The 24,145-nt window shown below is 41.2% G+C and overlaps 1 protein-coding gene across 1 annotated transcript in view; it reads left to right on the forward strand.

Annotated features, from left to right (window-relative positions):
- Nucleotides 1-12,189: 12,189 nt before the first annotated feature.
- DNAJC1 (DnaJ heat shock protein family (Hsp40) member C1) overlaps nt 12,190-24,145 on the forward strand; it is a 116,172-nt gene continuing 104,216 nt past the window's right edge. Inside the window, exon 1 of the mRNA XM_063324678.1 lies at nt 12,190-12,536. Coding sequence (XP_063180748.1) covers nt 12,366-12,536 — 171 coding nt within the window. The 5' untranslated portion in view covers nt 12,190-12,365. The remainder of the gene's footprint in view (nt 12,537-24,145) is intronic.

Raw genomic sequence — 24,145 nt, forward strand, 5'->3', positions numbered from 1 at the left:
TGACTGATCTCCTTCTAATTGACTGAAATTTGTCAAGCCTCAGATCTACAAGAAGCAAAAAGAGTACAGGTACAATACTTTGCTATAAAAAAAAAGATTTAATTAAATCCTATATTTCTAAAATCATCATAGCTGAGAAACCACGATTTTGTTTCACTTATTGTTCAGGAAAAAGGCAAAACGTAACCATAAAACAATAAGATCCAATTTGCTCATTCCTCAGCTGCAAAATCTTTTTTTCCAAAATAAATCTTTATGCTGCTTCTCCCTCCTTTGAACCAATGTTTTGGTGACTTGCTGGCGAAAATGAAAACAGGAAGAAAGACAATGGTTTGCGAAGAGCCTTTTCACTTGGGAAATATTACTTTATAGTAACTGTAGTATAATCTGTCATAACTCCAAATACAGCAGAGAAGTACAAAAAGAAAGCAACAATGGTAAGTGCCTCCCCAGGTGTTTCATGGTAATTACAGCTCTCTGGCTGAGAGAGCTAATGGCTAAAGGCAATTTAGACATTTAAACTGACCAGTTTGATTTCTCTCCTTTTAGGTCAAGATCACTTTATCAACAGGCACATAGATTGCTGGAATATCTAAGATTTTCTGGAGTGAGGTGCAGTTTCGGGAGACAGCCTTCAAAAATACGGTTAAGAGTGACAGAATCAACCATATGATAACCGAGGTGTATTTAAATGATAGCCAGAAGAGTATCGTGACCACCATTTAGAGTTTATTTTGACTGCCATTGCTATTTTGTATAGTTCTTAATATGGGGGAGACGGTATGTCTAGTTGTCCTGTGTGTACTATTGTAAAATGTTCACTGAATATTCTTTTCCATTAGGCAAATATACTTTTTAATGTAAACTATTATCTTCAGCAGTGAGCCATGGAGTCAAATTTTAGAAAGCTGACTACAACCGTATTTAACATTTTCTATAAAGACACACAGAAATTCTAGCTTAGGAGGGACCCATTGCCGCATCCATGCCTCTCTCCAAATTGGTTTTATTTTCAATATTCCTGTACTCTAAAAAGTCCACAGAGGGGACGATATTTTGGTGCAGACAGGAAGCACCGTAGTTATGGAAGTGCCACTATTTCAGTGAATTTTAGTCCTGTGCCCACTGGGAACAGGAAAAGTCGTGTGGAGAGTGGGGGCAGAGTCAGCTACCTGGCCCACGGGGCGCAGCTGTGACAGGTTACCTTGTTTTCATTGCAGAAAGGCCTATGCTACATTTTTTAATACTCCTGGGAAACCAGACAACACTAACAGTCACATATGTACCCAAGGGATAAGTAAAAATCATTCAAAATCAAAACAGAGACCGAAAAACCACAGTTAATCTTTTAAGCAGAAAACCTCATTGTTTTTTACCTCCTGTGTTTGAATGTACCACAGTCTTCAACATAAAACTTCAGCAAAACACTGGGACAGGATTGTTCCAATACCTGCCATCAGCTACAGCACCCGGAGGGCTCTTCGTTGTCTCTGTCAGCTGTGCAGAGGGCAGGTGGTCACAGACGCATCTCCTGCTCCACTCACCTGTGTTGGCTTCTTTTTCATGGCCAGAGTACTTGACCCATTCTCAGCTGGACCTGCTGACAGAACAGGGTGGGTTTGCCTCAAAGTCCGGTCACCTAAAAGGAAAAGCTACCTTGTTAAAGGAAAGTTGGATGGTAGTGTAGGACTTTTGTCTAGCCTTTGGAAGGTTACCAAACACTCATTTCCAAGCTGCGTGGCTCAAATCAGTTTTTTTTTGTCCCAGAAAAGTCAGCAGGGGTGGCTGTTGGCATGTATCAGGAGAGAGCAAGAGAGACTCCATGTCCAGGTGCTGCCCTGCAAGTGGATGTGCCAAGAGAGGACAAATGCGCCCAGGTCCCTTCTCCACAGCCGTGGCTGAGGCTGGGGTGGGTGCTGGGCTGAGTGGGCAGCTGGGGAACACGGAGGGGCTGGGGCAGATGGGGAGTGGGAGGGAGAGGGGGCCGTGCAAAGCAGCAGGGGAAGGTGCCAGGAAGGGGGAGCAGGGCTGCGGGGAGCTGCCGGTGGTCTCTGAAGCTGGAGGGTGAGCAGGATGGCAGTTCCCATGCTACCAGGGGCTCCCCGCAGGCAAACTGCACACCACACAGGGCAGGGAAGAGCAGGTATCATAGAATCATAGAATTGCCTGGGTTGGAAGGGACCTTTCAGGTCATCGAGTCCAACCACCAACCTAACATTGACAAAAACCATCGCTAAACCATATCACTAAGCACTACATCCGCCTGTCTTTTAAATACCTCCAGGGATGACGATTCCACCACTTCCCTGGGCAGCCTGTCCCAATGCTTGATAACTCTTTTGGTGTAGAAATTTTTCCTAATATCCAGCCTAAACCTCCCCTAGCGTAACTTGAGGCCATTTCCTCTTGTCCTGTTGCTTGTACTTGGGAGAAGAGACTGACCCCCACCTCGCTACAACCTCCTTTCAGGTAGTTGTGGAGAGCGATAAGGTCTCCCCTCAGTCTCCTTTTCTCCAGGCTAAACAACCCCAGTTCCCCCACATGCTCCTCATAAGACTTGTGCTATAGACCCTTCACCAGCTTCGTTGCCCTCCCCCGGACATGCTTCAGCACCTCAATGTCTTTCTTGTAGTGAGGGGCCCAAAACAGTAGTCGAGGTGGGGCCTCACCGGTGCTGAGTACAGGGGGACAATCACTTCCCTAGTCCTGCTGGCCACGCTATTCCTGATAAAGGCCAGGATGCCTTTCCTTAGCTGGGATTGACAGACACCCCTTGTAACGCAGAGCATCCAGAATGAAAGTTCTGCATCTTGTATGATGGTCATGTAGGACACAAGCTCTCCTGTACATTGGTAGCAATTAGCCTCATAACTGCAGCTCATTTGGATGTGCTGTTTATCTGCTTCACCTGCCACGTGTATGATCTGCTGTGGATGCACAGAAGTGGGCATGTGCAATGCAGTTAACTGAGACCGTCCTGGCTTTACACTTACGATCTCCAGCCCCTGTGTTTGATAGGACCGCAATCACCGATGGCTTGTGGCACATAAATTATCTGTCACTGACTTGCGAGTTGTGGGAGGGCAGCCTGTACCCAGCAGGAGGTACTGCAGAGAGAATTCCTTCTGCCCTTTCCTCTCACAGGCTGCAAGAATAAATCACCTACTCAGCTCTAAATGGTGCTTAAGTGATATAACGGGGTCCTTCGCTGGCCTGTAGGCAGAGATAACAGCACTTTGATCTAGCACTGATTAAAACTGTGTTAGTCTGATGTTTGTTTACTGTTTCAAAATAAATATTTTATAACAAAAATAAAGTTGAAAATGGAATTTGACTATAAAAGCAAATCTGGGATAAATGGAATAAGGACAAGACAGCCGTTCTTTAAATAGACAAGAGGGCTGTTCTTTAACATCAGTGTTTGTATTCAAGGATATCCTAAAGGCATGCAAGGGAATTTGACATCAAACTCCTTAATATTTGCAGGAAATGAGAGTTTTGGAGCTTGCACGAGGGGTCAAAAAAGAAGAGAATATTTGTTTGGCCTCTGCAACACAAGTGAAATGAATTAGTGGATCTGTAATTTAACCATCGCATCCATTAGCACAGCTATTAAAGGTGGTTGCTTTTCCCAGTTTTCACAGACAGTTTTGATTTTGGGAGGATTGCCATGCTATTGACAAGCTATTAAATATAGTATTTTTTGTCTTGCAACTTTCTGATATTCTGTGCTGAAAGTATGACTCGTTAGTACTGTCATAAAAGTGTATCCAGATAATGGCACTGTGCATGTTCCGACTCCGTGCTACCTTCTCAGCCTGCCAGTGACCAAGGATACAGATCAGGAGCATCCACTAAGTGATTTCTTCCTGTACATGCTGCATGGAGGAGAAGTCAATATTTATACCTCACACTTGATAGAATTCATTAAATATATTTTGCTAAATAATGTTCTGTATTACATATTCCTTGTCTAATATTTGCCCACAGAAGAAGTATTTGTTATGTGAATTGAATGCCTGGTTAAGAAGAACTAAATGAGTACAACATATTTAATATTTATTTGGTAGCACAACACAGTAGAGACAGGGGAGGTGAGAGAGAATGCAAATACAGGAGGAAGAAAAAGTGATTAAAGGGCGTAGACAGAACATGAAATATTTCTACATGACTACAGTGATTCTGAGAAAAGTAAGCAGCAAGACAAGCTCAGATATTTGGATTTTAGAATTTAAAAGTTAAATATCTTAAGTAACAAATAATAGTTAAGGAGGACTGTAAAGGACTCTTCATAGCAGACATGCTTTGTCTAAAAATACATTGCTTCAGGAGAACTCCAGAGGTGATCCACTTCTCTAAGACCTAGAACATTTGGGTTCTTCGTGTTTAGGGCACGTTTTATCTTCAGTGATGGGTTCTTAGTAGGAGAAATCTTTATTTTTACTTTTCTATAGTTGTAGTCCGTGATGTAGTGAGTGAAATTCGTATCACCTCAAAATCTGATAACAACAACAAAACCCCACGTTTAAAGCTGTGTTAAAGACTACTTACTGGAGAGGTTAGTTATGGAGAAATTGTACTGGCTAATGGGATTTTGTGAGAAATTACATTGCAGAATTTTGGCAAAGAAAGTACTTTGGATAGTAAGCAATTTGCTTTTCTGAAAATAACGTTTTGTGCTTGTAATGAAAGAAACATATCCTGCCCTGTTTTCTGAAACATACTCCCCGAGAGCAAATGGAAGTCACAACTGTACAGGTAGATGAAGGATTTTGGACATTTATGTTATCATTTGAAGAAAACTCAAATATAATCTACCAGCAGCAAGATGCCGTGATATGTTTAACACTGAACTTTTACTGACTGCAAGAAGTAAATATATCTCTACTCGACATCATATGAATGTAAGAAAAGCTGCATCAGTCCTTACAATGCTTATTTTAGTAGATACGTGTTTGCATATGTAGCTGTGGGTAGAACGTCAAAGGTGTCCTTTTGGTAAATATAATCATAGAATAATCCAGACTTATTTCCTTATATTGGTTTCTAGCAATGTACTTTTCTGCTCTGTGTGTAATTGTGATTATCCAATCCAGACTGGCTTTGCTAGGAATTTCTTTTTGGTATCTGCATAGACAGGAATTCCACTGGCATCAATGGATTATTTTTTTTTCCAGTAACAATTACGTGCACCTTTATATGTAACATGGAATTTGAAGAGTTGTTATAGGATCTTTCTTAGAAAGACACATGTAGACATACATTATGTTGATGGTCTTCATATGCTTAGTTAGTTCTGCTGGTTTTGCACTGTATAACAAGTCTGCCAAATTTATTAATGCAAGCCTGAAATATGAAAATTATATCACTTGACATTTAACTTTATTTTATGAAGAAAACATTTTGAACATCCTGAGCAAATTTCAAAGTATTATCCTTAATTTTGAGCTGGATAGCAATTTGCTACAAACAAGTTCTATGGTACAGAAACATCAGTCTTGAGTAAATATTATAGTTTATGCTCCTCTCTCATAGCTTTCAATTCACTCTGAGTGGACTCCTTTTATCAAAGTGGTATCTCAAAACTCAAATGCTGTCCATGATTAACTCCTACATACATTCGCTGTAACAAGCTCTTCCCTTGTTCTGTTGGCATGCTGTGCTTCTGATTGCACAGTATTTCTGTGCATGGTCATAGTTACACGTACAAATTTATTTTATGGTGATGTATTTTTGGTTTTGGACTTGACTTTTTCTCTTCTCCAACATTTTGTGGTGCTAGTATCTTCATTTCTTGAGAGCGTACTGTAGCAAATGTCACAAACATACATAGCTACCATTTTAATAAATGGGAGATGAGTGTTATGTACTGACAAATGGAATTGTATCATCTGAGATTTTATATCTTCATAACAATAAGCAAATTCTCTGATGATATTTGAACTCATTCTTTTCATTTACCAAATGATTTTTTTTATTATTATTATTCCTAATATCAGCTCCTCCGTAGTAAAGCAAAGAATACAAGGAGGGACCAAGCAGGAGAAAAACAGCACTGAAAGAATTGTGCAGGGAATTAAAATCAACTGAAATAGAATATAAGCGTGAAGGTACTGGTTGCAGGTATCACTGAATTACTATTTTTACCTTATTTAGTGCCTAGGTGGTTCTCATTTTTCCTGCACAAGACACAGCATAGCGTGAGACCTGACGGAGGCATGGTAAAACCACGCACACAAAGAGGACTGAAGCAGCTCTCACGCAGCAGCCATCTTGTACCACCTCTTCATGTCCTCCAGTTTGCTCTCCCAGCTATTGCCTTAATGTTAGAGCAGTCAAAGTTGGAGAAAAATGGAAAAGATGTCCCTCTGGTGTATTTGTAGGTCTGCACACCTTTTTTTTTTTTTTTTTTTAATCACATCTGCAATTACTGTGAAATAGAAAAGGACCTTCTCTCCGGAGAAATAGTTCTTTGCCCCCTGGTGGTGAATTAATTTTGAAAAATATTACAAAACACTTTTAGGAACATTTACTTGAAATTAAAAAGAGATACTAATTGCTTCAGTGGACACAAGTAAAAGTAAACTGCTAAACAATACTTAATATGTCAAATACAATTAACGAAAATTCTGTTACGAACAAGCTCCCTCAATCTTTGATAGTCACTGAAGAATAGAACAAAAGGAATCAACATCACCATTTGAAAACTGTATGAGACCTTCAACATTTCAAAATCCTGTTTCTTATTTTGCTTTTTTGGGGGGAGGTTAACACAAACGTCTTGACAAGATAGTGCAGTCTTAAGAATCCCTCATTTCCAGTGTTCTTACATTATGGACTATGGGAATTATATTCATCTGCACAGCATCTTTAGATAAGTGGCTCACCAGAAATCAGTAATGCCATCCAGACAGTGAGAGCTCTCATTCTGGGAAACTAGAATAACATTCCCTGGATGAAAATTTTACAAGAGCTGTACATATCTCTAAAAGTTGTCTAGAGGTTTTCAGCTTGCGTAAGCTGAGTGTCTCCATATGCGAAGAGAGTACCAGGATGGTCGTTCTTGGAATAGTAATAATAAAATTGACATTGGAAGTCATCCACTTGCAGCTTAAGCCACAGATCATTTTGAAAGGTGTCAAGAATACATTGTTTAAAAAGATGCCATCAGCCTTCTAATCACTGATTTTGTTTTGTCTTTTAATTCTTGTGCCTCCTGAACTTCTGCATAAGACAGTGCTTCCCCATGTTGATTTTCTTCTTTGGGAAAATACATATTAAAATATAATGACAGACTATCGTCATGTCATGCAGCAAAACATTATGCATTTATGCTGGAAAGAGGCCATTTATAACAATCAAGGCTTCTATATGTTGGCTTTATACTATTAGGATATGGCCGATATTCTGAAAATGAAGCCTTTTTTCCTATCCCACAGTCTGTGAGTCATCTTGTGTGATGTTAATGTGTCTTCAGGTAGCTTTTGGTTTGGAAAATAGCATCACGGGATATGGCATGCTCAGTAGGCAGGGGTTGTTTGGGTTCTGGCACTCATGATGTAACATGAGGAAAAAGAAAAAAAAAAAGGAGTAAAAACATAGCTAAAAGAGAGGACTGAGCTGCCCAGACCAGGCACAAATTAGCTATTTCCTAAATAATATTCTTTCATGTCTGATGGACTGTAATAGCTTTCTGGTTTTAGCTCTGTTGCTTTTGCTTCTCTTTCCATTCCCACATTTCTTTCTCATTATTTTGACTTACGTCTGGCCTAAGGTAGCAGCTGGTCTACACAAATGGCATATTCCTTACAAATCTTTCAGCAGGCAGGGTTGCTATAAAGTGACGCTGTCCCTCTTTCTTTTCCCACTGCCACGCTGGATGTTACCTTCTCTCGGTCTCTGCTCCATTCGTCTGTTTGCATGGCTACGCTATAAACTGCATTTGCAAAATGATCTGGCTCAAAAAAAAAAAAAAAAAAAAAAATCCCTTAAAAAGGCAATAACCAGAGCGCTTGCCTGTCGGGATGGAGCAGTACGGGACCTCTCAGAGGAAGGTTACTGCCGTCTCGCTCGCCGCTTTTGCAGGAGAACCCTCTCTTCCGGTGCAAGTCCTCTGACGTTCCTGCCAGCTGTGAAACAGAATTCCTCCCTCCGCTCTGCTCAGCCTCCCTGTTTGGGGAACAGCTTGCTTTCAGCTCTGTGGGTGTAGTTATACAAAGGTTTTTTTTTTTCCAATGGGAAAGCCAGTTTAAGCCAGGCAGTTTCCTGCCCTCTTGTTCTTGCCCCTTCATCACAGTTCGCTGTCCCCTTGATTGTGCCGATGCAGCTGTTTTGTGGGTTGTGTTGTAAATTGGATCACTGAAATAAATCTGAGGGGTTTGTGTGCGTATGTGTATATATGTGTGTGCGAACAGCTTTTTTTTTTTAAAAAAAAAAAAGAAACCTGAATCATTTCAGTCATTTGATTTATAATGTGGCCCACAAAGAGTTGAATTAGCGCAGCTGAGGAGGCAGTGAGCAGTGGCACAGAGGTGGGAACAAGCGCTTGGGCTGGGGGGAGGGCGCAGGAAACTCTTAAGCCAGCTTTGTTAACAGAGAAAACTACTGTTACTATACAAGACCATGTACAAAACCTAAACTAAACAGCCGGGATAGAAAACTGGAGTAGACTGCAGAGCAGTCAGGCTCTCAAATTGCTGGAGATAAAGCTTTATCTTTAGGAAGAAAAGGGGTGGTCCCTTAATAAGCTTTTTCCCCTAGACGTCTTCTATTCATCGAGACATCAAAATCACAGGCTGTTTAGCTATTCAGAATACGACCGTGTGAATCCTACTGGGCTTATGAAGCATGTTGGTCTTTCAGTGCTGTTAAAAACGCTAATAATAACTGGTTCATGCCTCAGGCCTTGGGTGCTACTGTCAATTAGCTTCAGAATAGAGATTTATTTAAACAAATTATTTCTGTATATGCTTCTTTCCCTGACGGTTTGCAGAGGAGAGCTTTGTGACCTAGCGTACCTGATTCAGTGATACCTGCCTGCCTGTGCAGACAAACTCAGGGCAGAGAAAGAAAATGCCATCCTTGCCTTCATATCTCTCCATATTCTTAAAGTGAAGGAGCTGCTCAGCTGCAGAGACTACACGCAGAATTAAAAACCTTTCTCTGATCCTCTAGCCATTTAAATGTCATGCCTGAGTCACAGAAAAAAATACTAATACCTCCCAACATGAGCATTTTTAGACTGTAATGCAAAAGCCATGTGTAATCCTCTACCTTCTCCTTGACATTTGTGTCAGAGTTGGCAGTAGTAAGATTTAAATCTTCATCGCTGGTCACCCAACTCACCAGTCATTGCACGTGTCACCGGAAATTTCTCACGTACATCATTGTAGGCTCATAGCAAACGCGAGCAAAGCTGAATTTGATGATGCTTGGTTTGTATGTTAAGGCTTTCCCTGAAACCAGGAGAGAAAACTGACTTTTAACTGATTTATTTTATATTGTGGAAGCCTCCCGTGACCTGGATTAATTGAAGTGTTGGAGAAAGGGGAAGGATTCTAATGGCTTACCAAGAAAAAATAACTTCTCATGACTTTAAAGAGGAAAACAGAAGAATGAGAAGATAAAAATGTGTCATTATTATGGTGATGCTTATAGAATTTTAATAGCATTTTTAGCATTTTCTTCCCAAAATTCCAGTATTTATTCTTGGGGTACAGAATGATTTTAACAGAAACATTTAAACTAATCTCACAGCCTCGAATTTAAAAAAAAACCCTTTTTTAGAAACATTACGTGCAGTATCAGGCCTTCTCTTCTAGTGGTTTAAGGAGCAGAATAAAAATGAGTTATTCAGATTTCTCACATTGTTAAAACCAGTTGGAATAATTTAAGTATGCTAACTTAAATGTAGAATATCTCTTAAATATGTATTTCAAATAATCATAATCCCATTAACATTAGTGCATTTTTTCTCCCATTATTCCTTCTAAATTCACATTCCTTTTGACTGAAAGAAATCATAATTTCTCTGAAGAATTCTGAGATGTTTCTTTGAAAATAGCTATCATCTGCTGCTGTTCTCAAAAGGACTGAAGTCAAGCTACCTGCAATCGATGGTCAGTGTTAGGACAGTTTTTCCTAGTCTCAGTGGAATGGAATCAATCATCTGCTTTTATCAGGTTTTTTGAAGGCTGTTTTAACAGTTTCAGCAAAAGCAGGCAGAGCTGTTTGAAAGGGATCATTCTTCCTAACAAATTCTGAATGATGAAAATCAAGATCAAAATAACAAATGCTTCTCTTCAAGGTTGATCATTGCACTAGATCAACTTAGCTAAGGAGGCTTAGGAGCTAATGAGGCAAGATGAAGTAGACACGGAAAACACAGAACCAGTCAGAAGGGAAAGAGAATTTGGAATGCATCTATTACAGGGAATGGAGTATTGTTAATTTCACATTTTAAAAAATCTTTAACCTGGTTTAAACATAATATGATGTTTTTGTACTTTATTGAACTCTTCATTTGCCCCTGGTTTCTGAGGGTACTTTGCATCTTTAAACTTTTTCTACAACATTATGAGTAGGTAACTTTTTGAATCCAAAGATGATATTTTTGTGCAATAAGGCTTAAGGCTTGAAAGCAAGGAGAATGTAGATACACCTGGCAACAAAGGGAATTGATGCTATGAATACTGGTGTGCGAAACAGAACAGATTAAGAAAATAAGGAAGAGGGAAGAAACTGATCTATACCAGGTTCAGTTACTCCGGCAAAAAAAAGCAGCCGAAAAATTAACTAGCCCATGACTTTCTCTTTACTTTGCCATTCTCTGGAAAAGGATTATTTTTTTGGGCTTGATTCTGTGATCAAGCAGGTGAAGCATTTTTTAAGATGATCGGAATGAATAGCTAAGTGTTCTTTTTTGAGAAGGGTGAATTAAAAAGAGTCTACAACAGACACTGCTGGGTAAATTATCATTTCCTGGCAAATGGGTTTAGGTGTCTTTTCAAAAAACAGAGCCAGAGGCAGAATCATGATACTAACAGCCCAGTGGGCATGCATATGGGACATGGAAACATGAGTTTAAATATCAATCTAATGAATATTTAAATAGTTTATACAAAAGGGAACAATTTCAATAGAAGAGCATACCTAAGACTACTCTATACTTCATGAGTTGGAAAATTGATAATGGTTATGTCAGTTCAAGTCCTTCTGAATTAAGCAGAGAGTATTTTAAAGCCACATCTTGCTATTCCCATAGGATATCCACAGCAGTGCTCTGCTGTACAGGGGTTTTGTAAATGTTGCCTGTCTCCTCTTAGGTGAATTTAGGCGCATGTAAGACTGGCGTTTGGGATTTTTTTTTTTAATTGGAAAAAACTATTTTCTGAACTTGATTCAGTTCATGGATACTTTGGGGATGAGTGAAACTGCGTTTTCTTAAAGAGATGATTCTCGTGGCGGGTTATTAACCAGGCCTGGCTTCAGGAGTGATGGAACAGACGGGCTCTTCCAAGGAGTCTGACCGTACCAGAGAAAAGTGATTTAATGTTGATAATTTGTACTGCTGAGCCATTAAGTCTCCATCTAATTTTTCATCTAGTATTCATGCTTAACATTAATTTAAGCAAGGAAAGAATGAACGATCCAGAGAAAACCAGCCTAAAAATCAAGTTCAGATTGACAATGCGCTGGAGTGACTTTAGGGTAGCACAGGTTACAGTTACCAAACCCTTCCTTAAGGAATTAATAAATTCAACACATTTCTGAAGAGAAATCCAGCGCGCGGGGGGCACCGGGGGCAGCGGGGCACCTGAGGGGATCCGTCTCGTCCGACCGCCAGCCTTTTCCTTCCGCGGGCATCGGCCTTGCCAGCCGCAGGGCTAACAAACCCCGCCCCAACCCCCCTCCCGCCACGGCCCCGAGACGGCCGGTCTCGGCGACCGACGGGGCCCGGGGCAGCGGCCGCGGCCCCTCAGCACCCGCCGCTCCGGGCTGAGGGGCGGCCGCTGGCGGCGGAGGCAGAGAGCTCGCGCCACTGCCCCGCGCACACCCAGCCCGCGAGGACACCCCCGCCTTCGCCCTTCCCCCCCGCGGCCCCTCGACTGCGCGAGCGCCGGCGGTTGCCGGGGTACCTGACGTCACAGCTGCGGAGGCGGCGATTGGCCAATGCGGAGAGCGCTCCCCCCGCCCCCTCCTCCCTGGGACCGGCTGCCGGCGGGGCCGGGCCTGTCTCCTTTCCCCTCAGTGCGGAGCCGTCGCCGGGGTGTGCGCGGCCTTAGCGGTACCTCCCCGGCCACGTCCTCGCTGCTGCAGCTGCAGCTGCTGCTGCTGCCGCCGCCGCCGCCGCCGGGGCGGGGGTCATGGGCCGGCCGCGGGCCCCGCCGCGCCTCCGGCTGCTGCAGCCGCTGCTCCTGGCGCTGCTGGCGCTGGTGGCACCCCGCGCCCGCGCCTGGGACAGCGGCGACCTGGAGCTCTTCGACCTGGTGGAGGAGGTGCCGCGGAACTTCTACGACTTCCTGGGGGTGCAGCAGGTGAGCGAGGGGCCGGGCGCCGCCGCCCGCCTTGAGGCGCGCCCGCTCCGCCGCCCCCTGCCCCGGTCCTTGCCCGCGGGCACGGGCCTCGCCTGTTACCGCCGTCCCTGCCTCCGCCGAACATGGCTGTCTGGCTCCCTCCCTCCTCCGCCCCCCCGCGCTGCCGCCGCCCGCCTGCTCCCCGCGGCACACGGGCGCCGGGCACGCCGCCGGCCCCTTGCCTTCTGGCCTGGCGCTGTCATCCGCCGCCAGCCCTGGCACGCCTGCCGCTGCCCCGCTCTGTCGCCGGAGTCCGGGCCCGCCCCGCCGTGCCCCGGCTCCTGTCCCTTCCCCAGCCTCCTCCTCATTCCCTCCGCAGAGGCTCCTCTCTCCGTCAAGTTCTATTTTTTTTTTGTCCTTCTGGCCCCACCGTAAATCAGCCCTCCCTCTGCCACTGTACCTTTGTGTGTTCCTACTGCCTGTTGCTTTTTTGAATGTGTCTCTCTTTCTCCAAACGCATCTACACTAGACAAAAGTAGCTTGTGGGCTTCTCCCACTTCCCATATATATCCTGGGTTCGGCTGTTCTCATCTTTCCCTCATTCTGCGTAGCTGCTTGTTCCTTATCTTCTTGAGACTGTGCCTTGCCATGTGTTGCAGCTCCTGTTTTCTCTCACACATGGCATGTGGTAGACTGTGACCCTTTGCCATGGTAATGGCTTGTAGATTATTTGTTTACTTTCCATGTATCTTGGTTATTGTGCCTGGTTTTCACCTCTGTTTGCTAGGTAACACTTAAGATTATCTTAAAGCATTTATTATGCACCTTCAGTTAATTTTCATGCACATGTAGTCAAGTTCCAAATGCTTTTATCCCATCTTTCTTGCGTATATTTTAGATGTGGTTGCTGGTTTCGCTGCCATTTGGCATCTTCAGCTTGTATCACTCGTCCTGGCTCCCACTTGATGGCCTTCCTCATCTCTAGATGCTCTGCTGTGTGTGTGATTTTGCTTGATCTCTCTTCATGCATCTTGGCAATCTTCTTTTTGTCTTTCTTCCAGTCAGTATTCCTCTCCTCAATAATTAAATATGCAGTTCTTTATAATCGGTTAATTGACCCAGAGTCCTCAAAAAACATTTTGTTCTTTGCTCGTCTCCTAGCACCTCGACATTCTGGTGGGTGATCCCACTATTCAAATGGCCTCCCTGACAACCTTAAAGTTTATTCTGATGTAGTTCTTGTAGTTTTTGAGAATAATAGCTGTATTTTCAGGTGCATTTAATTAGGGCCATGCCTACAAAGAGAGGGGAGGTGTCTGCAATATGTAAGCGTCCTGTTTTGGAAACTACCGGTTGCGTTGTTAATGATAATTAGGGGATTCTGAGTCAGTTTCATCTGTTTCTTAAGCATCCAAATACTGTGGAATACCATCATATGTACAGCACGGCAAACACTGTTACCCAAGTTTCACTTTCATGAGCCTAAAAATATAGGTTTTAACTCCTCAAAAGCAATTTTACTGTTAGATAATGTAGGGATACAAAATTTTGTTTGTTTCAATTAGCGATGTTCAGATCTGATATGCAACTCTGTTAATATCTTCCACAGCCCTTTTTTCTAGGGATGAATCTGTACCTTGCACAAGAAGTTTAGCAAAATGTAATTTTACTTTTAGCAAACAAATATTCTGCTAGTTCGCACTTCTTATCTTAATGGACAACTTCAATCACTTACAACGTGTGAACAGGAAAAAATTGGTGAAAGTGCAACACAAGTGAAAGGAAGTTTTGTTAGTTACAAGTATATGCTAGTCACATGTAATGTCATTATAGCTGTGAATTGAAGTGTAAATAGTATTAGATGCTTTGCACATGCAGCAGAGTATACCTGTGAGTACAGTAATAGAGTATACAATATTGAAGTTGAGCTTCAGTAGAAATTTGTAAGCATTGGAAGATGCTGTGTAGGTTTACAGGTTCTTCCACACTGTATCCTTTGTTCCTGCTGCTTGCTTCTCCAGCTCTGACCTGTACCTGAAACTTCAAACAAGATGCTGAAGTAGGGTTCTGACTTGCAGTGACTCACTAGGTAGCTGCAGCCGTTTTAAGTGACTGTGTGAGAAGGGTAACTGGTCTTTTAATGGGGTCAAGGGAAGTGCAAAAATCTCAGGTGTGCTGTGTCCTACCTGGGATGCCTTAACACAAAGCTGCCTTTTACCATAATGTCTCTATGTGCTGTATGCATGTTTCTTCAGGTTTTCTGTGATTTTTTTAAAACTATGGCTTAATGGGGCTTACTGGTCATTTTGTATGTTGCTGTTATTCTAGTTGGGATGCCTTTGACTAGAATGCTGTGATTAACTTTTTGTAGTTCTGGTGATAGTGGTTTTATTCCCTGTGCTCAGGTGGTTTTTTTGGCATTTTAGCACAAGACGGATAGAATGTGGGTGACAGTAGCCTTTGTGGCCATGCCTTTGGATTGTTTCATAATCTTTTGTCCATCAAAATTTGTTTTCCCCTCCTCCCCTCCTTCCATATTCATCTTGGTGTTGATTGCCTTGTGTCATGTCCTGATAATCCCTTCATCCTTCGTGTACATCTCCCTTGTGCAGGATGCAACTTCTGCATCTGAGATACAGATGCTCAACCATGTTTGTTAACAGTAGTATATAAGGGCTGCCAGATTTTTTTCTAAACATGTCATCTTGTGTTTTGAAAACATGTAGGGAATGACTCCAATGCTTCCTTAAGGCATTAAAGCAGCTTGGGTTTTGATGGGAGAATTGTGGTACTTACTAGCTGCCTGTTGAACCTCATATGCAATGTCAGAAGCTGATGTTGACCTCAGCTGACAAGGTGCAGAAGGCATTGTGGGAAGTCCTGTAGCTCTGTAGCATGCTTTGATGAAGCCTCTGGCTGTTGAATTTTTTCACTGAGATTGGAGAGAAATGATGGGTTTTGTTGCTAGTCTGTGCTTGCAGGAGTGAGGGTTTTGTGTTTTGTCTTTTTGAGGGCCTGGTGGAAGCCTCCTGGCATTGTCTGGTAACAGTCATGCAGCACTTGCAAGGTGTTAGGTCTGAAGCTGCTGTAGTATTTTCCAGGATCTGAGACTGAGATAGAAGATGGTCTAATGTGGGCCATTTTTGTTGTGAACGTGGAACGACAGACGAGTGAGATTGTGGCTGTCTTGCTGTTAGCGTAACTGTCCTTAGTGCTTGACTTCAAGGAGGGGTTGCCTGAGAAATCTAGAGATGCTCACAGAATGGTTGAGGTTGGAAGGATGACCTCTGGAAATAATTTTGTCCAACCACCAAGTGTTAGGGCTGAGCACCTAGATTACAAAGTATCTGTTATTTATACAAGGACACAATCTATCTATTTGTTAATCCATTGTATCTAACAGTAAGGTAGCATGTGTAAGAAGTTTTGCATTGTTATGTTGTTAGTGTTGCTATTCTGGACAATTTGTGAATTGCTCCACCATGCCGTTTCTTTGATTGTTCTTAAATTGATGATGTGATTAACTTGAATTGCTCATCTAAAACTGCTCTCAAGAAGTTTGACCTAACAGAATGGGGAGATAAGATAATCTTTGGCTTGAGAAAAAATTACATTTCCACATCCCCCAAGTGGTTACTGAAGCTGTGTCCAAATGAAGAAAATAGAATCATAAACTCTTGACAGATCAGATGTCATAATCATTTCAGTAATCACTTCACTATAGCCAGTTTCAAACTGACAAAGGGATCCGGACCAAAGAGTATTCATCTAAAAACTCAGATGAAGCAGCAGAATTAAACCAGAAGCTATGCAGGCTCAGTAATAGAATTACCCTGTTACCTGAGAATAAGAACATGCAAATGTGATGTCAAGTTTCTGGAAGAATTCCAGGAAGATCTGGGAAGCTACAAGCCTGTATGGTGGACAGATGAACTGATCAAGTTAATTTTATTGTCTTGCAGCTTTCAATAGCTGATGCCTGCATAAATATGATATGCTCTGGATGAATCAACTTGGCATCAATTGAACCTGTGAATCTACTTGCCAAAAGATGCTTTTGATTATAACTGTGTATATGGCTACGAGGGAATTACCTGTTCCTCTACTCTTTTTGGCTTCCAGTAAGGAAGGCACTGCAGGCCTCTGAATGTCTTTTGAAACTTTGTGATATGGTTCTTGGAGATAAGGGATCTGATCAAGAAGTTTTTAGGAAATGTTTGTTTGTGAAGATGTGTTAAAATGCATGAGCTGTGTTGCTAGAATTGGCCTGTGCAGAGCAGTATGTTATGTATCAGGTAGGACTAAGGAATTTCTGAATAAGGCTTTGGCTTCTACTGGTAATCAGATAAGGGAACAGGTTTGTATTGAAAGTTCTGCTAGGCCTGTTGAGTGTATGAAAGCAAACACAAGGTTTTTCCAAGTTCTCTTTGAGGTAGCAGAAGAGGCCCCGGGAGCTCAGGTTCCTGAGGGAGAGTTAACACACGGGTGGGACTTGCTGGCCAACACTGTGGATAAATATATAACCCCCAAAAAATGTTGAGAGAGATATTTTCTTCATTATTGGCTTATGCCTTCCTTGTGGCACATGATATTTATTTTGAACCAGGTTCTAGTCCATTCATGTGGCTTTACTGTAGAGAACTAAGAGCACTGTATCCATGTCACTGCTAGACGATGGGTTTGCTAGATTTGTGCTGCGGCATAAAGTCAGGACTGCGTGTACAGAACCTGATTTTGATCCTACAGCTTGTGAGACACTGGTATGGCAGCAACTCCAAGAAAGTGCAAGACGTGAAAACCAAGGACTCAGATTTCTTTGGCTGCGGGAAGCCACAACCCCTCTAGATGAGCCGGGTGTATTGGGCTAATAGAATCCTTTCATGAACGCTGGAACAGAGGAGCTGTGTGTACCCTGGCAAGTAGCAGGGTCTGACAGGGTTGCGTCTGTAGAACGCAATATTTGGTGCTGAGGAATTGGTGTCCATACTGTTTGCATTTCAGGGATTTTTTGTTTGTTTGTTTGTTTTTGTTGAACTAATTCCAGGCTGGCTGTGTGGACTCAATGCCTGTTTGTGTTGAAGTATGCTATTATTTGTGCTCCTGGTATTACATCTTACAGTTCAGTTCCATCCAAAAGAAATCCACTGTCCACTCCAGGACAGCTTTGTGATACACAGTCAGTGGGTACAATATGGAAGTTTGCTTTACATGTGCACTCCTGATCTGTACTAAAAAATTGAGTTCGATGCATCTTTAAGACTATATAGTTTATAGTAAATGGCTGACACTGAATTTTACCTCTTGGCATTTCTCTGTAAGAAGCTTACCAGGAATGAACGCCATGACAAATTGTGTGGTTTTTATGGTATTATGAGGCATTATGGGAGACTTAAGAAAATTCTCAGTAATAGGTTTTTTTTGTGTAGTCTGTTTCAGTTTATCTTTCAGAAAGAATGTCAGTCTCAAAAGCTGTCAGTGTTGCGTCACCTGGCATTGCTATAGTCCCGGCTTTGAATGGGTCACTGTCCAGAAAAAAAAAAAATCTAGATAAAACTATTTTTGCTTTAGAGCTTTTTGGGAACTTTGAGTACGCAGGGTGGTTCCCTTAGGTGTGAAGAGGCATGTGAGGGAGAGCTGTATCTATTCAAGGAATGCTCTCAAGTCCTCAGGAAGAACAGCCTACGTGTACTCATACAGGTCTTCTGTCTCCCTTGGCGGGCAAGGTGCACATAAGGAGGACAAGGAATGGGAAATGAGGAATAGCCTAGAAACTGAGCAGTTTGTTTCTTCTTCCCAGTTACAAACTGGATCACACCCCAAAGACTTCTTTTGCTTGCTCTTCTAACACTATAAGGCTCTTCTCCTCCCTGCTGCTATTTAAGGTTAACATATGTGGGTGGATAATGCATCATCTGCAAATGTTTTAGAGAAAATCTAGGTTAGTAATACTGCTTCAGTCTTCCAAGCTTTGGAAGTATTTGATAGAGCTTCACACACATGCAATTATGACATCACTTTTTCAGGTGATTGTGTCAAAACTATGAGCTGTAGGCTTTTCTTGCTTTGTTTTGTAAGATTATTTTGTCTTTGCATCACAAATAGGATATTCACTGTGATCTTTGAAAGTCTTGTGCTGTGAAGTAACACAGAGCCACATAGCAGCTTGATACCTCAGTTTCTTGTTTTTGAGGAATCAAAATTGTTGGGATTGTGATTAAACATCATGTCTAAGCCAGTTTCAAGATTGTTTTCTTCTACTTGTTCAAAATGTATGTTAAGCAGGTCTAGTAGTTTTGGAAGACATTAGATTTTAATGCACTGTTAATTGCAACATCAGAGTTCTCAGTTGGAAAGATGAAATATGTTTCAACTTTCTTGCTCCAAACTGTCAAAAATAATTAACTTCTGTAACACACAACTAGGTGATAGTAGTAGCAGATCTTTATTCAGACAGTGACAGATCTTAGTAATTCTTGAAGGTGTACATTTCTTTTAAGTGATGGATGAGGGTGGGGTTCTTCAAAATTGGGGTGGGTTTTTTGTTTTGTTTTTTTTTTACTTTAAGGAGGCTGCTTTGGCTCCTGTTATGGCAGTTACAGTGAAAATAGCCCCCCAAAGCCCCTGAATATACTGTCAACATTGAGGCAGTAATAGACTCCATTGCACTAGTTCAAATAAAAATAGCATTAGAAAATCCAGATTTGTTTCTAGTGGCTTTAGCTGTAATCCCAGTTCATTCCATAAAAGTAATTGTGTACTTTTTCTCAGTATATTATTGAGACATAACTCTGTGAACCTTCATGGTTTTAAACTTCATATTAGAGTCTATTACTTATAAGTTATGCCTGGAAGTGAGATTTCCAGCAGTTCTGGAAACTCTGCTTTTTGTAAAAAATGTAAATTATTAAAATTGTGTGAAGTCATTGTTGAGATTATTCACTTGGATCCTATAGAACAAAGTTGTTTTGAACTATAGAGTAGTTTAGTTTCTCGTAAGAGTCACCATAGAGAAGCACTTATGATAACTGCTCAGATTTGTAAGTGAGGAGGGTGCAGGATATGGGGGGTTTTGTGTGTTTTGGTTTTGTTTTGCCTTTTTCAACAGTGCAGAACTTCCAGGTAAGTTGCTGATAGGTAATGTAATCCATTCTGGAAGTGCCCTGACATGTATCCTGTATGCATAATGTTCCCTGATGTTTTTGTTCACAGTTGCTACATTTAAAAATGATCAGGACACTTGTAAAACTTGTATTTTCTATAAAAATGGTTTTCTGTATTGTTTCCTATTAAATTTCTGCTTGGATGTTGTCCAAGGAAATCCAGGTGGTTTTTTTTTGCTTTCACTGTTTGCTCCTTTCTTAAAGACACAAAAGTGTTTCAGAATCTACCATTATAAGTAGTTTTAAAGACATTTACTGTCAACTTTCCTTGACAATTCATTCATATAATACTTTCTTGATTTCTTTCAGATTATATTATCCTTCTTTATTGCTGTGTAGAAGGACATGTAGCAATAGGAAATGACTATGTTTGGGTACCCAAGGGAACTAGCAGTATGCAAAGTGCTGTGAAAAGGGTTAAACAAGGAGTCTTGAATTGGCTTTTTTCCTCTCTGCAGCAGCAATAACATTTCATCTCTTCCTCTCTATACTTCCCGCTTCACTAATCCTTTAAGGATATATCCATAATAGCTTGATCTTCAAATTGCAGAAATAAAAACCGAGCTATTCTTCTTCCTAGAAGTTCTATGTTTGACCTGTAGTTCACTGAAGGGAGTGACCAGTTTCTTGGTGAGGAATGGTAGGTAACCTGTGCTGGTGGTCTCTGGTGCTTACACAAGGCTGCTTGTTTTATGCTTGTTTCAAACTCCTCTCCTTTGTTGAAGTTCTTATGTACGTGCCTATGTTGGTATCTAAACCAGCCACATAATTAATCCAACATTACAGTTTTGTAAATGACTTCCAGTGGGCTTTTTACTACTTGACTGCTGTGGGTTGTGGTCATCATGTTTGTCTGTAAAGTTGTGTAAAGAAAAAATCTTAGAGGCAGCATTTATTTCATTCTGTTGAATGATATCTTGACTCATTGTACCATTAAGATTAACATGAGTTTGTAATCAGATCTAGATAAATCTATAGCTTTAAGGGAGATATTTGGAGGTATCTGTGGTGCTATTTTAACTTTAAGTACTTGGTAAAACTAAAAAAATAAAATGAACATTTAGCAAATAAAATGTTCCTTGGTTGGTTTGGTGCTCCTTGTGTTCTCAGCAGAGCCAGTAACAAAGAGCCTGGGGTGTTGTTGCGCATCTGAGCCAGTGAGAAGGAGAGTATAAGAGATAACAAAGCGTTTTTCACCTATATGGGTAGGTCTGATATACATTAATTTCCTCCTTTTATTCATGTTAATGTCTGAAATGTTTTGGTTTTCCACAGCATCCTAGTGGGCTAACGAAATTCAACCGGCATATGAAAACTTGTAGTTTTGCTTTTGATTTGGTTGTTAATGTTCATGCTTTTCCTTAGCTGTATGCTGTACCCGTTAAGTTTCCTTCTCTCAATTTTTGGGTTCCTAAACAGTAGGTTTGTTGTTTTTGTGTTGTGTGGTTTTTTTGTTTTTTTTTTTTTCCCCCTGCAGCCTAAAACTGTTGTGTTTCTGTAAATTATGAGGAGATTTGGGGTTTCTGGGTTTCTTTTGCTTCTTATTTCCTTGTCCATCAGCCTTGTTTGGATGTTACAAGCTGTGTATAAAAGTGATTTGTAAACCATCTTATATATGTGGCAATGTGTTGTACATGTGGTGTATGTTAGTTATGCAAATAATAACATAGTTTGAATCTAACACTTTAAAGCAGGGTTGTGTATTACCAGGCTCTCATCTGATGGATTGCTTAAGCGCAAATTTCTCTAATGACCTGGCTCGCAGGCCTTACAAACTGTTCTTGATGTCAAATAAATAAGCAGTGGAATGAGAAGAGACTTCATAAGCCGTCCCTCATCTCTGCTACACCTGAAATTCTTCCTTCTCAGTGTTAGTCTGGAAAACTTGCGGAGAAAACCAGAAGATGCATAGGAGCTGTTGAAATAATGTCACTCTGCAATCTTTCTCTGACTAAAGAGAGAAGGAAGAATGAGGGGAGTCTTGCTTTTGGACATGGGCTGTAAGTCTGAAATGCTGCTGTCTCCAACACTGTAAAGTTCTTTTGCTCGTTGAAGGAAGCATTGAGTGCTGATGAGGGCATGAGAAAGCTGACAAGTAGCCTTACTGCACCGATTTGGGGTGAATAGCTCCTGTAAGGCGCAACAATTGTTTTTACCAACTTCTAAAAATATTGTAAATGATTCTGTAGTCTGTTTTATTAAATTTCAGACTAATTTAGACTAGCTGTTATATTTAATAATCACCATTCCATAGTCAGTGATTCCTATAGTGTTCTTTTATGGGATATAAATGCTGTGATGGGAGAGTGGAAGAGCTGTGTGCCATGTAATTTTGCAACAGTTTACAATGATATTGGTAATTGCTTTACTGGACGTTGTGTCTAACAGTGGCTACTACAGTGTTACAGTAGGAAAAAGAAAGTCTGTAAAATTTCATCCTCTATGGAAGCCTCTTCCCATTTCCTATGGGGAATTATTTAAAATCTTATTCAATGGAAAGGAAGTCTTATTCAATTCAAGCACTTCTTTAAGTTGATTAAAAATTTGAAATAAATTTTTTTTACAACCTGAGTATACCTATCTGTTGAATAGAAAGCATTTCTTCTGTCAATTTGTAACCTGTGTGGTTTGTAGTTTCTGTTCTATTGAATATTTTCCACTTTCTGCTTCCGTAGCTTTTCAACGCTACAAGCTAATCCAGCAACATTCAAAGCAATATAGTGAATTTGAATGTTGGACTGTATCTGCTGAGAATAGTATTTCAACAATTGAAATACAGATTGAGGGTATCAGCCAGTCAGTTGTCTCTTGCAGCTTACAGTGGTGAAAGAACAAACCTCTTTTGCACAAAAGTTATGATTTATGTTCAGTTACTTAGTACAAAGTTCCTATGCTGGAGTGCACCAGTAGTCCATCTAGTATATCTTTTTGGTCTATGTGTTTTCTGATTGAGTAATACTAGGCGCTTAACCAGAAAGCTGTGTTAATTTGCCAGGGGGAGGAATCCAGTTCTCTGCTGGACAGATAAACTAACCTATCAATGGGAGTTACTGACTTGCTGATTTCCTGAATCATGATGATTTATGCTTTTCACACACTTATACTTTCCTGTCTTATCTACAAATGGGTATGATTTAGAGACACCTTAATTTGTGGTGGAGGTGCAGACCACTGGCTAGTGAGCTTAGATTTAAGGACAATAGCTGAAGTAGGTCAGTAGCTTACTGGCTTCCAGGGCCCTGTGATTCATTGGTTGAAAACCACTATCTATCTATGTGTAGTTAGATATTCTTTTGATCATTGGCTGTGCAGTTAGATATTCTTTTGGTCACTGGAGATACCTACTTCCTTTTTCTTTTTAAATTGTTACTTTTTCCTCAGTGGTGTCATGCAGTATGGCTTCTGAAGAGGATTGATTTTTTGGATAAACATGTATCAGTTAAGAAATAATGTGATTTTTTTTAATGTTATTTGCAATTGAGAATATTAAACACCTTTGCCTTGTCTTGGTTGCAAATGTTTAATAATAGTCTAGTATTTTGTCTCAAGCAATGGATTCTAGTGCCTGTGAGGGCCTGTTTCCATTCTCTAGTCTTCTTGGCCTCCAGTTAGGGCAACCCTCCATGTCACCCACAAGCTCCTTTGATGCCTTCAAGGAGTGCTGGATGCTGTCAATATGCTCTGGCTGTTTTCTACCCTGGTCTCTTATTATTTATATACTTCTGTATAATCCTTGCACTTCTTTCTTAAATAAAAATAATAAAGCTAGTGGCAGTAGATGGGGAGTACTTGGGGAGAACATGTGAACCTAGCCATGTTTTGTAGTCCATTTGTTCCCTGTACCTCTTGGCTTCCACAATTTTTGATCAGTAATGTCAAAAGGTGGATTCCTGGTGGTGTTTTTCAGTCAGCTGGTGCTGTACAGTGGGCTTGGAGAACTGTCAGCAATGTGTCTTGGATCGCTTAATGATTTGTAAATGCCAACCTCAAGCTCTGCTCTGTGTAGGCATGGTTTAGTTTAAGGCGACAGTCTTACCTACGCTTAATCTTCTCTCTCACTTTTTTGCCAGATCACTTTGTTTGGCATTCCCTCGCTACTGTCTGGTATCTACCCAAAATGTATAGTGTCAGCTATGAACTGTGAGATTTCACTGCGTGCCCTACTCTTCAGGTTGTCATTGAAAGTGCTGAATAAAGCCAGTCCCAGCACCAATCCCCCAGCAGGAGACCTTTCAGCTGCCTATTCTCTGCCCTGAAAACTGCCCATTAAACCTTGCTTTTTGTATCCTGTTCATTAATTTTCTATTTGTAAGACTCTTTCCTCCCATCCTGTGGCAACTTAGTTTCTTTGATAGCCTTTGGTGTGGAACCTTGTCAAAAGCTCTTTTCAAAATTGGACTGTACTGTGTCTGCTGGAGCTCCTCTCTCTGTCTTTACTAATGCACTCCGATGACTGAGGTGGGTTGGTGA

The sequence above is a fragment of the Chroicocephalus ridibundus genome, chromosome 2 (genome assembly GCF_963924245.1).
Source record: "Chroicocephalus ridibundus chromosome 2, bChrRid1.1, whole genome shotgun sequence".
Taxonomy (NCBI): domain Eukaryota; kingdom Metazoa; phylum Chordata; class Aves; order Charadriiformes; family Laridae; genus Chroicocephalus; species Chroicocephalus ridibundus.